The following is a 15,280-nucleotide window of genomic DNA, read 5'->3' as shown; positions in this document are numbered from 1 at the left end:
TGACTCAGTCTCTGGGCAGATTAGGACATGATAATCCCATTCCTGGACCCTCCTGCAAACAACACGAGAGATAGAGAAGCTCTCAGAACACAGTCAGCCTTTGGGAGAAGATGGTCCCCAGGGATACAGACTCCTCATGTGTTCTCTGCCTGCTATCTATTTACCTAGGGGCAGGATGGGGGTGGCCCCTTGCTGGCTCCAGGGAGGCCCCACAGATCTAAGGTTGACCCCATTCCGGCCCGTATGGCTGCCACTGGGTTGTAGATCAACACCAGCCTGCACCAGGCTAAGGCACCATGGCCCAGTCTTTTGCTGTTCCCAGGGCAGCTTTGTGAGCCATATCTAACCACATTGCGGGCCGGATCCAGCCCATGGACCTTGAATTTGACACCCCTATTCTACAGGAAAACAAGCAAGGATCCTGCAGCCTCATCTACACTTCTAAAAAAGCTAAATGAGAAGGAGCAGAGATGGAAGCCTATGCGGTGCGCTGGGTGCTCCTAACTTGGAGGCATTTTTTAGAAGGAGGGAAAACCTTATTTGAAATATAGATTGAACATAAAAATTTAGAAGTCTTGAAAAAACCCAAGAGACTATCGCCCAAAAAGGGTTGGTGGGCCCAGTACTTTAACCAATTCAACTTCATGTTAAAGTACCTCCCAGGGGGAGGAACTTTCTAGAAAATTCTTTATCCTGGCTGCCGCAATACAATAGTTCAAAGCTGGAGATGATTAAACGGGTTATTCCCTCCAGGCAACTGGCAGCCCCAGTCACCATCTGGGTACAAGCCAAAATGAAAACTCAACTAGCTGATGATTTATGGGTACCCTAAAGGCAGCTTTGGAAGAGGACAAGTGGTTCCAAATACACAAGGGAGAATGTACAATGCAAGATGATCTAGCTTGAGTGGGAGCCAAACTAGATGTCCAACAAAGCCAACAATTATTGGTTCTACAAAAAAGCATCATTCAAAAGTGGCGGGGCATTTTGGCTTCATAAAAACCCTGCACCCAAACACCAATTTTGGTGGCTATCACTGAAAAAGGACATAGAGAGCTATGTGGCTAGTTGCTCCATTTTTGCCTCTGCCAAGAGGCAACTTGGGCTTCTCCAGCAAGTAGTAGAGCCCAAAGCCCCATGGAAAGAGATATCAATGGACTTTATTGCAGAACTGCCCGAAAGCTTGCAGAATACAGTGATTTGGGTAATAACTAATTTGTCCTCCAAGCAAGTGCACTTTGTACCGTCCCCTCAGCCCTTGGCTAAACTATTTATGCAGAATGTTTATCAACTGCATAGTGAAATAATTTCAGATTGCGGAATCCAATTCACTTTGCGGCTTTGGCAGGAATTCCTAAAACGTTTGGACGAACTCAGTTTCTTGCATCATCATGCTACTAATGGGGGCTGTGCAAGGGCCAATGACATCCTGCAGCAGTACCTCAGATACTGTATTAATTATCAACAGGGCAATTGAATGGAACTCCTCCTTTTCACGGAGTTTGCCTACAATAACTCAGTGCACAGTAGCAACAGGTTTACTCCATTTAAAGTGACCACAGGACAAGACTTTGTAGTTATCCCTGAACTACCTCAGAACTGGCTTTACTGCAACTAAAATCCTTAGTAAAAGAACACTTTGCTTCAACGAAATGGAGTCGAAGGCTTTTCTCTCCTAACAGATTGGATTGGGGCAGGTCTGATACAACCAGTCAAATGTTAAAAAGTTTTGAGTTTTTTCAAAACCTGGTCCTCCCATTTTAGATATTACACCTGGACAACTAGCTAAATGGGCACAATATCTCCAGAAAAAGGAAGAAATTGTAAAAGAGAAAATATTGTCTCTAAATTAGCTACCATAATGTTGTACATGTTTGAGCACAATCAGAGTTGACATGTACCATGATCTACTCAAGTGGCAGAGAAGAAAGTGGGTTGTTTTCTTTCCTGTGATGGGCAACAACCAAAATAGAGAGAGAAGCTTGTTCTCCCTCAGACCAATATAGCAGCAAAAACAGTTATGGAGAGGGGAAAGGAAAAGAATGAAAAAGACTCCTTCAAAACTCTGTAGCTCAAGAAGTATAGAGATGCTAGCTTTAAGATATGAACTTAAGAAGAAGTAGCATATCCCTTGTCAAAACCTACCCCCATTCCCACATTATGTAATTTCAATGTATCACCATCAATGAAACATATAGAGCAGATTTGAGATTTCAGGAGCATCACAACAGAGACTAGGGATAAGCAGTGGAGGTGGCAAATGTTTTCTCCTTGCTGAAAGGTAAGTGGGTAGAAAAGGTGACAACAAAACCCACAATTTGTTAAAGATGATTTAAATTAAAACACGTTTTCCCTGAATTCTTAATATTTTGCCTGGTAAGAAGAAAATGATCCCTAGAAATAAACCAATACAATCATCAGTAGCTCCATGTAATTAAAATGTTGCAAGTAATTTGTTATCAGGACCTGCTCGTTTCACACAGAGATGATGATCTCTTCAGCTACGTCCCCTCTGCCTCCAACTGATTCTGGTCATTTCTATACAACAGAAATTTGTCTCAGCTACAACAGATGTGTTCTTTTCAGGACCAAAACATATTGTGCATTCATAGTTCTTCCTATTGTTTTTCATTAAATGTCTAACTTTACAGATGCATTTCCAAAATCAAATGGGGTTTCTTTTCCTCAGTACATTTCCATTTATACCATCTAACACACCATTATGTAAAGAATATTTGGTCCTAACAATCAAAAATTAGGAAAATTAAGAAGTATTTGAAACATGGGAGGGCATAGACCAAGGTTTATTTGGAAGGAAAAGCAGCAGTAAACAAGAAAGAAATAAAAAAAACCTGTAGGCAGCAGCACATGGAGCAGTTTAGGAAAGTGAAATACTTCATTAAATCACTGTCAGTAAGGTGTTGCTGACTATGAAACTGTGTACGGCACAGCTGAAGCCGGGAGAGTGTATGCCCACCCATTTGCAGAATATGAAAAGGACAGTCCTTGAGTAGAAAGAAAGGGGAATGAATTTTACCGAAGCACACAAGCTGTACATGGTACTTAGTTCCTTAGACAGTTCATGGGACGTTCTTGTGACTAGTCTAGAATCCATGCAAGAACAGGATTTAACCATGGCATATTTAACTGATCGGTTGTTGGACGAAGAGCAGACACAGCTGGAGAGGAGTCCAGGAAAGGGAGAAGATAGTGTTCAGCACAGACCAGCATCTGCAACAGTTCGGGATATTGGAAGAGCAACTGAAAGAGTTAACTTTGTGAAGAGATGCTACACATGTGGTTCTACTGAGCATCTCCAGAGATGCTGTCCTGAGAGGAGGAACAGAGCAGCAGTGAGACAAGGGCGCAGATCTAATCAGCGAATGTGAAGTGGTTCTCCAGCATTGTTTTCCCTGGCAGCATCAACAACTGAACACAACAGAAATACGGGATTGTTGGACAGTGGGGTGAGTCAGCATTGTTAACGATCCACATGTGTTTTCTGGCTTGAAACCAGCAAGGCAAGCGTGGGTTAGTCTGGCGCATGGACAGAGAGCTGCTGTAAAAAGAGGAAGTAATGTGTATGAACCAGAAATAGATGCTACATTGTATAATGTGTTATATGTACCTGCTTTAGAGCACAATTTGTTGAGTATATCCATGTTGGACAGGCATGGTTATGAAATAGTATTTGCTGGGGGACTTATATAATTAAGCAAAATGGACAAGTATGTGCACAAGGGGTTAAAAAGGATGGTCTATATGTTCTGAGAATACAAGAAAATAGTTGTACACGTGTACTTAAGAATACATGACAATTGTATATATCTGTTACATAGAAGATTGGGGCATACACGTTTTAACGTATTGAAAAAGATGCCTGACATAACTGAGGGACTGAAGTTAAAGAAATGTAATGCATATTTGGATTGTACTGTGTGTAAGGAATCAAAAGCTAAAATGTATCCTGTAAATAAGAAGGGTGAAAGAACTACAAACAGGGTATTACAATTTGTTCTTGCTGATTTATTAGTCCTATGACACCCTCTTTAGGAGGAGCTAGATATGCCTTGGTCATAGTAGACGATTACAGTAGATATGTATATTGTTATTTACTCAAAGATAAGACTGAAGTATTGCAACAATTCAGAAAATGGGGAACACTTGTAGAACAGCAGCAGTAAGGTATGCCAGTTTCAAACAGACAGGGGAACAGAGTTTACGTCTGAGAGGTTTCAAAGGTGGTTAAGCAGTCTACACATAAGGCATAGAAAAATGAATCCATATTCACCGCCGGAAAATGGAGTGGTTTAATGGAGGAATAGTGTGTTACAGACAAGGAAAGATGCGTTAATTGCTGATGCAGGCATGAGTAATGCATACTGGGAAGAAGCCATAAAGACAGCAAATTATATCGTTAATAGTTTATGGAGTGAGGCAATACAGGAGACCCCATATTTCTTGACGCATGAAAGGAAACTTAAGAATGTTTGGTAGTTATGCCTGGGTATATATCCCAAAAGCTACTAGGAGAAAAAGTCAGACAAAGGCCAGAAAGCTTCGGTTTGTTGAGTATGAGCCAGAAACAAAGGGGTATAGGTTTACAGATGCTTTTAAGTGAGTAGTGATCTCATGATCTGCCATTTTTGCCGAACAGAGCAACTGGAACAAGATACATGCTAATCATGAGGTGTTCATGCCAATATAGAGTTCTAATCTGTCAGAAGATGAGACTAGTCAGATAGAAATGCAGAAGAGATAGAACTATGATAAAACATGAAAGAACAGATGACATAAACATAGAAGAGGAGAGCCGGAAACAACAACACAGAAACACATAATTCCACAAAGATCTGAGAGGTGTTACAAAGGTGTACCTCCTGAATGGTTTACTGTGAGTGAGGACACAGCATACAATGTTAGGTAATGAACCTCAGAGTTACCAGGAAATGGTAACTTCTACCCACAGTATGTGCAATTACTGAAAAACGCTATGTAAATGTTAACGTAATGTAATGAATGTGAATGTAAAATATGCTGTACCAGTATTTGAAGACAATGTTGCATGTATAACAATGGTGACAGGAGATTGTATCGGAAATAGAAGTAAACATATAGACATTAAATACTGTAACGTGAGAGAAGCTGTAAAGGAGAAACTGATCAGATTACAGCATTGTTCCAGCAATTGTAATATAGTTTATATGTTAACGAATACTTGTTTCTTAGAGAAGTATAAAGTACAGGTTAAAGCGTTTGGATTATCAGCTGTACAGATTTAAATGGGAGACGTGTCAGGTAATGAGGATTTAATGGCTGCCAACTGATGTAAGGTTGTAATCTGTAAACTGATGCAATGTAATGTAGTTGATGCAATGAGGCTTATTCATTGCAGCTATGGTATAACGTATTTTTTGGAGTATAAGACACACATTTTTCCCTCAAAAAAGAGGCTGAAAATCTGGGTGCATCTTATATACAGAATGCAGCATTTTTTTCCTCCCGAAACACCACCCCCTTCACCAAAAGCACTCTACAAGCCTCCTAAAGGCTATTCATGCCCTTTTTTTGGGGGGGGGGGGGAACGGACTATTTTTGGGAGGTCTGCAGAGTGCAAAAACTTTTTCTTTTAAATTTGCCTCTTCAAAATCTTGGTGCGTCTTATACTCCGGTGCGCCTTATATTCTGAAAATATGGTAATCCTTTTAAGATTTTGATGGGAGGTCCACACATGCCTATATAGGTGGTCATTAGAGGACATTTCTCTCTCTCATCATGTATCTCTTCTTGTGTTCGTAGTAGTAAGGGATTTTTAACTCCATGTTTATGTCTGTATATATTGTGTATACAAACCACTATTAATTGTCTAGAAGCTCTGTGTGCTGTGTGCTCTGTTTTGCTCCTGGGTTTATCTCATAATAATAGTCATGCTGACAAAACCCTGACAATTTATATTAATAATTTATCCTTATCAGTTTTAATTATTCCATCATAGTAACACTTCTATTATTAAACCTGTATGAATACTTGTATATAAGAGAAACAGTTAGAGAAAATAATTCAGGCTGAATCAGTGGTCTCATTCTTATACAGTAGCCTTAAAAAATTTAGGACATGCAAGTAGGTTCCAATCATAGGCACCCTTCAAATTTCTGAAACTGTTTAATATAGCTAGACCAGTCTCAGCAAATAGCATCTTTTGTGACTGGCAGCAGCTCTCCAGGGTTTGAAACAGGGGTTATTCACAACTCAACAATGGACTGTGATTATTTTAAATGGAGTTATATCTTACATGAATGTATGTGGTCGACCTCATGCAGCCTCTCCAGAAGATATCATCAGTGATTAATTTATTTCAAATGCCACCCACTTATAAACTCTTGTAGACATTTGCTATTTTACAATTCAGCTTTTAATATTTCACACTATGTTACCTCTAAATTGTAATTTCAAATTAAATTAAATTAAATTCAGCTAGTACTGAAAATTGGCTTCTAAAATATATTAGAAATAGGAAGATTTCTCAGACATAGACTTGAAGAACTTCAAAGAAAGCCAGTAACTTAAAACAACCTAGAAATTATTTCCTGGTACATTGTTGTTTAAAAATAGTATATATTAATTGGGAATAAATGTATATTATAATTAATAGATAATTTCAAATGACTTTTAACGCTAATTAATCAAATACAAAACAAAAAAATACTTACAGTATTTCAAAGAATTCAAAGCAGGAGCTGAATCTGAAATAAAAACAAGACATTGTAAATTGAAAATAAATATATTAAAATGCAATCTTTGGCAATACTTTAGAAATTGAAGAAATTCTGATTATTAACAGACTAGTTTCCACCAATTATTCCCTGTTTTTATAATAACTATACTTAAGAACACCTGTTGTCTATATTGCAATGTTTACAGTATCAACATTAGTTTTGTTAAGTATAATTAATTTCAAAATTATATGCTTCAACTAATGTGCAAGGGAAAAATGTTTCAAAACAATACTGGAATACTTAGGCTGCAATCTAAAACTGAATAAAGGCCAACTTGAAGTTCATAATAAATGGTTAAAGTTGCTATTCTATTGGCATAGAGGTCACTTACTGGAATATCATTTATGCCCTCCAGAATTCTTATGGCTCACAGGAAGAAAACTGTATTGAGAATGTTGTTTGGATTTAGGTAGAACAACATTTAAAGAGCTGGGGTTTTTTTTTTTTTTTTGTTCTTCTGTTTAGGTTTTTTGGTTCCTATGTTGGCTGCTGGTTATTGTCTGGATAAGCCCCTACAGGTTTTTTTGGCAAGGATTTTCAGAAGTAGTTTTCCATTGCTTCCTTCCTAGAGATGAGTGAGAGTGATTGTCCCAAATTGGCTTTGTATCTATAGTCTGGTCTCTGTCATAACCAGAATTAAATTAAAATATTCCATATTCATAGTTTAGCAAGCTATCATGGGAAATGCTTTTCACTAGATTGAGAAAACTACAGATCAGCTGAAATACACTGTTGCTTCCTACTCCAATTCCACCAATTCTCTCTGAGTAATTTAATATCACCGAAACTTTACATTTTCCAAGCAGTTAAATATTGTTACAGCAAGAAACCATATTAATAATTCATTTTCTCTCTCAACTTTTGAAAGCAGGTTTTTAACAAATACATAAAAACTTCCAACAAAACAAAATAATGCAAAATGCATATAAAAAACTGCCTGTAAAACAAGGAGATACAGCATAACCCCTAAATGTCTGTATAATAGCTAATGAATGTTACCATTCTTCTACTTTTATCATTAACATTACATGGTGTTTTGATTTTTAGATTTCTGCATGATGAAGATTGCGAGATAAATGGTTACATGTTATCATTATTTTATAAGATTTATTAACCAGTAATGTAGGATTACTGCCTATTTATTTATTTTTTAATTTGCTTTTTCTCAATTAACTCAAAGCATGAGACACTATATTTCTTTATACCTTATCCTCATGTTATGAAATCATACAGTGAATGAACCAAAGTCATTCAGTAAGCTTCATAGCAGAATGGAGATTTGAACCATGGTCTTACCCAGCTCTAAATTTTCAAAAAAAAAATGTTCTTTGTATCTCTACCCCATTTTCACTCTTTTAGCCTAAACTATACAATGAAACGATATCCCTGAGAAGGGAACTTGGTAGGCACTGCCGAATTCCCATGAGATAAGTAGCAATAGACTTGATATAAATATAAAAAATTGAACTTGCTTAAAATATGTGAATAGAATTTTATAGTATTTGCATTTTCAAGTATTATTACAATCAATAGACGAGAGCTAAGAACAAACAATAAAGATAAAATAAAGACCCAGTTAATGACTTTAACCTCATTATTTCCAATGTAAAATAATCTATATATTAAATTTTACAAATTACTTTTATTAAAGATCATAATATTTATAGTAAGAATTGTATCTTCACATAATGTATTTGTGACTGAAACTTAGGCTATAATACAGATGTTAAGTAAGCCCATTAATTTCAATAGTAAAACACTCTTTATGCTAACCCTGGTATCTCCATCTAATATAGACAGCTATCTCAAATAATTGTATCATTGACTGGCAAATAGTCTGATAGGCAAATCTGACTGAAGAAAAGAAAAAAAAAAGCAGAATGTCAGGGTTCCAAGTAGCACCCCTAAAATAACTCCAAGGCTTGAGGTTCCTTTTATTTTATTAGAGATGTCATATTGGCACATCTGGGAAAACCTGAATCTGAGAGCTTCCAGGTTTTCCGCACCCAGTTGAAAGTTCAAGACCTTATCACCACACCACATGTCCATAGCTCAGTCCAATTAGACTCCAGTCACTCTGATGCAGACGCAGAGGCAAATTGTCCTTGACTCCCTGAGAAAAAAATGTTGTTATGGCTATACATCCACCAAGCTCCATACCATCCCCCCCTCCCAGTTTCCTACAGCTTCAATTGTGGCAGGTCTGAAAAGCCCAATTCAAAATATGGCTTCCAAGCAGGACACAGAAGAGAGAATAAAACACAAAAAGGAGCTTATGCTTATTGAATGAATATTTCCTGAAGGGCGCCCGTTGCTTTTGGTTGAGAAACGCTCCAGGAGGAACTTAGGAAACCAGTAGATAGAACATTTCCAGACAATGAATGACCAGAAATTTTGCAGGAGAGAACAAGGAACATTCATTCTCTCTCTATCTCTCTCCCTCCCCCCATTCATCTGATGAATATAAAAGCCAAGACAATTCTTCTGATGCCCTAGAAATATTTGTTCCATTTATTACCCCACTTGACAATGTAGTGCCCATGATAAAAATACATGCTACAATGGCTGGCTGGAATAGAAAATGAAGACCACAGAGGCAAAGGAATCTATATTTTGGCTCATTATGGACAATGAGGGATTCTTGGATTAGACACAGGAATTATTTGCTGAATAACACTACCAACTAGACTCATAGAAGATAAAACAAAGCTAGGTGAGGAGCAGAGATCTAGATAATTAAAACCCAAGAATGCCAAAAAAAATTGACTTTAAAGCTTCATAATGTATTCCATAGCATCTCCAGGTAATGTTTCTGGATCCATGGATGAAGTGAAATGGGTCCTAGAAAATATTGTTAGCAACAAGACTGCAGAGAGGATGGCATATCAACTAAATGTAAATATTTATATTTTATAAATATAGTTTATAATCAAGGATAGAAAACACAGCCAAGGGCCTGAGAATTATCAATATATATTCAATGACAAAAAAGATCAATGCTAAAGAATGCTAAAACATCTTTACATATCTCACATTATAGTCAGATTATACAGGTACACATACATATAATTACTTCAGCAGCAAACTGGAATGATACAGAAAAGATTTGTATGGCCCCTGCACAAGGATGCAAATTTTTACAATGTTTCATACAAATTACAATACAAGATACAATATGACATATTAACAGAAGCCAGTACTGATTTGTCAAGAACAAATCTTGCCAAACTAGCATCCCATTCTATTCTATTTTACTTCTACTTCTGCGGCTGGGCAAGCCTGTCCATTCCCAAACAGCCTTGACTGAATAACTTATGTAATAGACTGTAGTAGACATAAATTTAAAAATACCCTATAAAACATTTGGCAAGGTACCCCATCACAGGCTGATCAACAAGCTATTTAAGTATGTGGCAGATACCAAGACAATTAACTTTGGAAATCATGTTCTAAGAATTTATCAGTGATTTCCCATGAGGCACAAAGTGCAGTGTCACAACCATGAGTCTTTAATCAAGCACCCAAACTAAAAGAATAAAATGAAATCCTGCTGCCATTTTGGTGTCCTCCCACAAAGTGCCCAAAGAAGAAAACATGAGAAAAATTTTTTGGAAACAGATCTGTGTAGAGTTAATAAAAATCCAGAAGAAAAAATCCTTATTTTTTTAATAAAAAGTTTTTTTTAATTTTTGTTACATAATGTTACATAATTTTTTTCTATCACTTTTCGATAGGTTATTTGAATATCTCTCCCCCAAATTTCTCTTTTCCATCTCCCATTATTTCTCTTTATATTTTTGACTAATTTCTTTTTCGGATACCATTTCCCTTTTTTCCTCTCTGCTCTCTTTGTGCCTCTATAAATCTCACTAGTATTGCCCCATTGAGTTTTGTTTTCCATTTCTTTTTCTACCTTGTTAACTTCTTGCTCATTTATGTTACTTGTCTGTTCCCCTCCTGTTTCCAATTTCAACAATTTTTCTGGTTCCTTTTCTACCCCTTTGTTACCTTTTAATGTTGCTCGTGCATTTTTTAACATTTCCAACAATTCCTCAAACATCCCACCCTCCATGATCAATTTTAAAACACTTTTAATATTTTTATATTTTACCACAATTAATTCAATTCCTCTTCTTATTTCCACTCTTTAATATCTGTCCTTTTCAAAAATTCTTTCTTTTCTTCCAGTGTAAACAAAATGAAGCCAAATAGAAAAGACGGACCACACCTTCCTTCGAATGCTTTGTTTAAAAATTCTATTATGTTTCTTCTCTTCATTACATGGCTTTTGTTGTTCTTCTGTATGATCAGGTCATTAATTTGTCAAAACTTGCCAAAAGTCAAACCAAAGGCTCAAAATCCATACACAAATTGTCCAAATCTTCCCTTTTATAGTTTTGAATTTTTCTAGTTCCAGCTTTATTAATCAAGTTCTCTTTGAGCTTGGTATTTTTTCACCGATAGCCTTTTTCCTCCTTTCTTTCTGCCCTCCGTATTCCGAGTGATGTTTAATCACTAGCTTAGCTCCAGAAAAAAAATTAAGCACCAAAATTAATTTCTTTTAATGTTACTTTGGCCAATCTTCCTCCGGATCAAATACTCCATCTGTTCCTCCACTCCTGCACCAGACATGTTCCAGATGGCCACCACCCCTGCCACCAATCTTTAGAGAGCTCTGAGTCGGACCTGCTGAAGAGCTTGCCTAGCTCTCCGCAATTGTCCGAAATGCCTCTCCTTGTGCCCTGCCTCTTCAGGATGGTTCCAGTCACAAAGGACCTCTTGATGACGGGTGGCCAGCTCGGCAAAGCTTGCTATTTCCCTAGCCGTTTTCGCCACTACACTTCTGGGTTCTTCTCCTAAATCAGTGGTTCTCACCCTTCCCAATGCCACTCCCAACCATAAAATTGGTGTCTCGGTTCCTAAGACCATCAAAAATATGTGTTTTTCAATGGTCTTAGGCGAACCCTGTGAAAGGGTCATTAGACCCCCCAAAGGGATCCCGACCCACAGGTTGAGAACCACTGCCCTAAATCCTCTTATTTCTTTCTTTTTAAATACTTTTTATTTGTTTTTGAACAAGGACAAACATAAAAATAAATAAAAAACCCATCTTCCATTACAAATTGTAGAAAAAGTGTCAGTTGGTTACAGTATTTCCATGCATCTCTTCCATAGTCACCACCTGCTTTTCATATCAAATCACAAATTTTAAATTCACCTATATTCATGTATATCGCAATTATTATGTCTCAACCTTAATTTGACTATAATTGTTTTACATCCTTTTATATAAAATATTCAAAATCTAGAATAGGGTTATATGATAACATTCCATTAAATCATCCTAAAATCATCCAATCACAATACATCTTTATAACATATTCTAGATAAAGCTTTTAAACCTCTTCTCATAATCTCCATATATTGTTTATATAAAATTTCATATTATCAAACTGATATATCTATATGTACTGTTATCATTATTAATCATTATTTAACTATAACTATTGTCGCTTCATTTTATACATACTACTAGTAAACTAAATTTAGCTGGATAACACAGTAAGTTCAATGCAGATCAATCTTGCCGCCTACAGTCTTTTGTCTTCAATCTTAACTTAACTTAAATTTTTCTCTTGGGTAGTCTCTTCCTCTACTAATAAAATTTCCTTACCAATTCGACACACTTTCTCTTTCCGCTTTCTTCCCGTTCCGGAGCTGTCCCACTTCAGTAGCTTCACTAGCTGCATTTCTGTCGCCGGAAAAAAAGGCTATTCCTGGATCTTTCAGGGACTTTGCGGTGCCCCTGAGATCAGCAGGAGGTGCCCTTCTCAATCACCATCTCTGCAGGATGGTTTAGGTCCAAATGGATCGTCCAGTGGCAGAAATTCGACTGTGATCTCGGAGCACCAAGATCACATGTTGTGCCGTCGTGACGTCAGCTCTCTTCTCCCCTTAAATTCTCATATTTCTTGTTGTCTTTTAATTTATCTGATCCTAAATTGCATTTAAAACTAAATACAGTATTGGGTGGAAATGAGGAACCGACTCATAATCTGCAATTCCACTTTATTTCTTAGAACACTGAAACTTTTCACTAGTAAACTAAGATTTCATTAATTAAGAAAGCAACCTTATTCAAAATAAGCAAATACTAGCTGCATATATTTTTGATGTACAGGGAAGACTGAAGATATAATAGATAGACTGCTACCCTCAAAGACTTAATGGAAAAATCCTCGCTCTCAGCCTTGGGAATAATCAAAGAGAAAGTGAAAATATTTAAAACTTATTTTCTCTGTAATACAATGTAAGCTTTCTGTCTCTAAAAAAAGGAATGCAAGACAAACTGTTATAGAGCAATTTAGCACATTTAGTTCTTTCTGCCTGATTGTGAGATCAAGGCTGAGAGCAAGGCTTATTCCATTACATTTTTGGGGAGTAGCAGTCTATCTATTATATTTTTGAATTACTCCAGACTGGGGAGTAATTCCAGGGAATGGCGGGGCTCTGTGGGATTGCGCCAAAATCCAAACTGCTGGGAGGTTTGGACGGACCTAAATCACCTCAGAGAGGTGATGAATGAAGAGAGCACATGCTGCTTTTCTTAAGGAGCCCGCAATTTCCCTGACTGATCCGGTGAAGACTCTCAAAATCAACAGGAAGAAAAAGACAGCCATTACATGCTGGACCGAAGCTGTGACAGCCAACCAGAAAAGAAGCATGGAAAGTTGAAAAACAGTATGATCTATCTGGGTGAGTGATACTTAACTTTTCATTTCTAACTTTTACGGAAGAAAGAGCCCTCCTGGAAAACATTTGGGTGAAAGTGGAACCTAAACATTTCATTCTTCATGAAAGGAGCTAATAGAAATCTTATTTGCCTGCATCTTCATCATGAAAGTTTACAAAAGATAAAAGGTAAAAGTGGCGCATCTAGAATTTTGACGTTCATTTTTTTCCTTCTCTATTAGTGCTTTGAGCCAATGAGACAGTCAAAATAAATACCTTTATTACATCTTTGACCAGACTTTACGATAAAAAAATATATAGTAGATACATTTTTTTTACTATACAGAAGTAACATGATAATAGTGTACCATTGCAGCACTCCCTAACCCAGGGACCGGTTCCATGGAGCAAAGTTTTTCCATGGACAGGGGAGACATAGTTTCGCATACTGCTTGTATCTCATGGATGGGGCTTTGCCTGCTTGCATGGCAGAGTTTCTGGCATGCCACAGCCCAGGCCTATCCATGGACTGGGGGCTGGAGATACCTGTCCTATTGGATTATTATTCCTACACTACATAAATATTCTTGGGAAGCAAAAGAGCTGGTCCTCAAATATAATTTATTTTTCATATGTGCTATGAAAATGTATTAGCAGTAAACACTATCAGAGGTTTCATACAAGACAAAACAACTTATAGTTCTACATTTGCACACAAGTATCACTTTATTTCAAATCTCCTCTACAAAAATTAATTCAGGTCTTTTGAAGTCTGCTGAATATGGAAAAAAGTAAGGCAGAGAATAGAACAGCCAGAGATTAAACATTGGCTTTGACACTGGTTCTACCAATGTTGTCTACCAAGCCAATTTATCAATTATATAGAGATCCATGCAGAATTATGGAAGTTACACATTTTTTTTTACTCTTTTGAGAGACAGAGGCACAATATTTTAATGACATTGTCAAAAGGGACCAAGTGACATTTCTGTTCCTACTGAGGTGATTAATAGGTCAGGTTATTTATGGGACTACTTCTCCTTGAGGATATTTGCTAAGTTGGGCAAAGGAGGTCCATTACAGGTCCCTTCCCTTAAATGTTACCATCCCTCCCCTTAAATGTTACCATCTAGTGGGATCTATAAAATATGTCTTCTCCACAGCAGCTCTAGTCCTGTGTAGAAGTCTTTTGAAATCCAGCAGGCCCCAATTTCTGGAGGTTCCAAAAGACTATAAAGAGCTGGCTCTTGCCCAAGAACTGAAGTAGGGTGATTGAAGCCTGAGGAGGGTGATGTTGGATACATTGAAAGAGTATAGTTGTGGGTGGTGGTGTTTTTTGTTTTTTTTTCGCTTTTATTGTTTTATAACATTACAATGAGCTGCTCAGAATTGTTTCTTTTAAAATGGATAGCCATAAAAATAAAAATTAGTACAACTATTCTTGCAATACTAAGATGAAATATTAAAAACTATATTACTAAAACCTGGTATTCTGAAGGATTTTAAAAGTACCAAAAAGGGAAGTTAAGAATGCATATTACTTAGTCATGTTCTACAAAACACTGAATACATGAATAAAGCTTTACATACTTTATTAACGGTAAGAGTCAGATTTTATATACGTCAATAACAATAAGATAAAAGTTATATTGTCATATATAATTAGCTTATAATTAATCTGTGAGTATTACCAATATATTTTTTTTGTATTTACCTTACAGAGATATTTATTCTATAAGTTGAAGATATGAAGAGGGAAGGGGGAAAATATC

The 15,280-nt window shown here is 36.8% G+C and overlaps 1 protein-coding gene across 3 annotated transcripts in view; it reads right to left on the bottom strand.

The window, feature by feature from the left end:
- GLI3 (GLI family zinc finger 3) overlaps positions 1 to 15,280 on the bottom strand; it is a 371,021-nt gene that overhangs the window by 166,462 nt on the left and 189,279 nt on the right. For all 3 annotated transcript variants that reach the window (XM_081932570.1, XM_081932572.1, XM_081932571.1), the window contains exon 4: positions 6,711 to 6,743. In XM_081932570.1, coding sequence (XP_081788696.1) covers positions 6,711 to 6,743 — 33 coding nt within the window. The remainder of the gene's footprint in view (positions 1 to 6,710; positions 6,744 to 15,280) is intronic.

Source organism: Natrix helvetica, assembly GCF_964273705.1.
Source record: "Natrix helvetica genome assembly, chromosome: Z".
In the NCBI taxonomy this organism is placed as follows: Eukaryota; Metazoa; Chordata; class Lepidosauria; order Squamata; family Natricidae; genus Natrix; species Natrix helvetica.
Note: the sequence above shows the minus strand (reverse complement) of the source record. Positions and strands in the feature narration are given on the sequence as shown.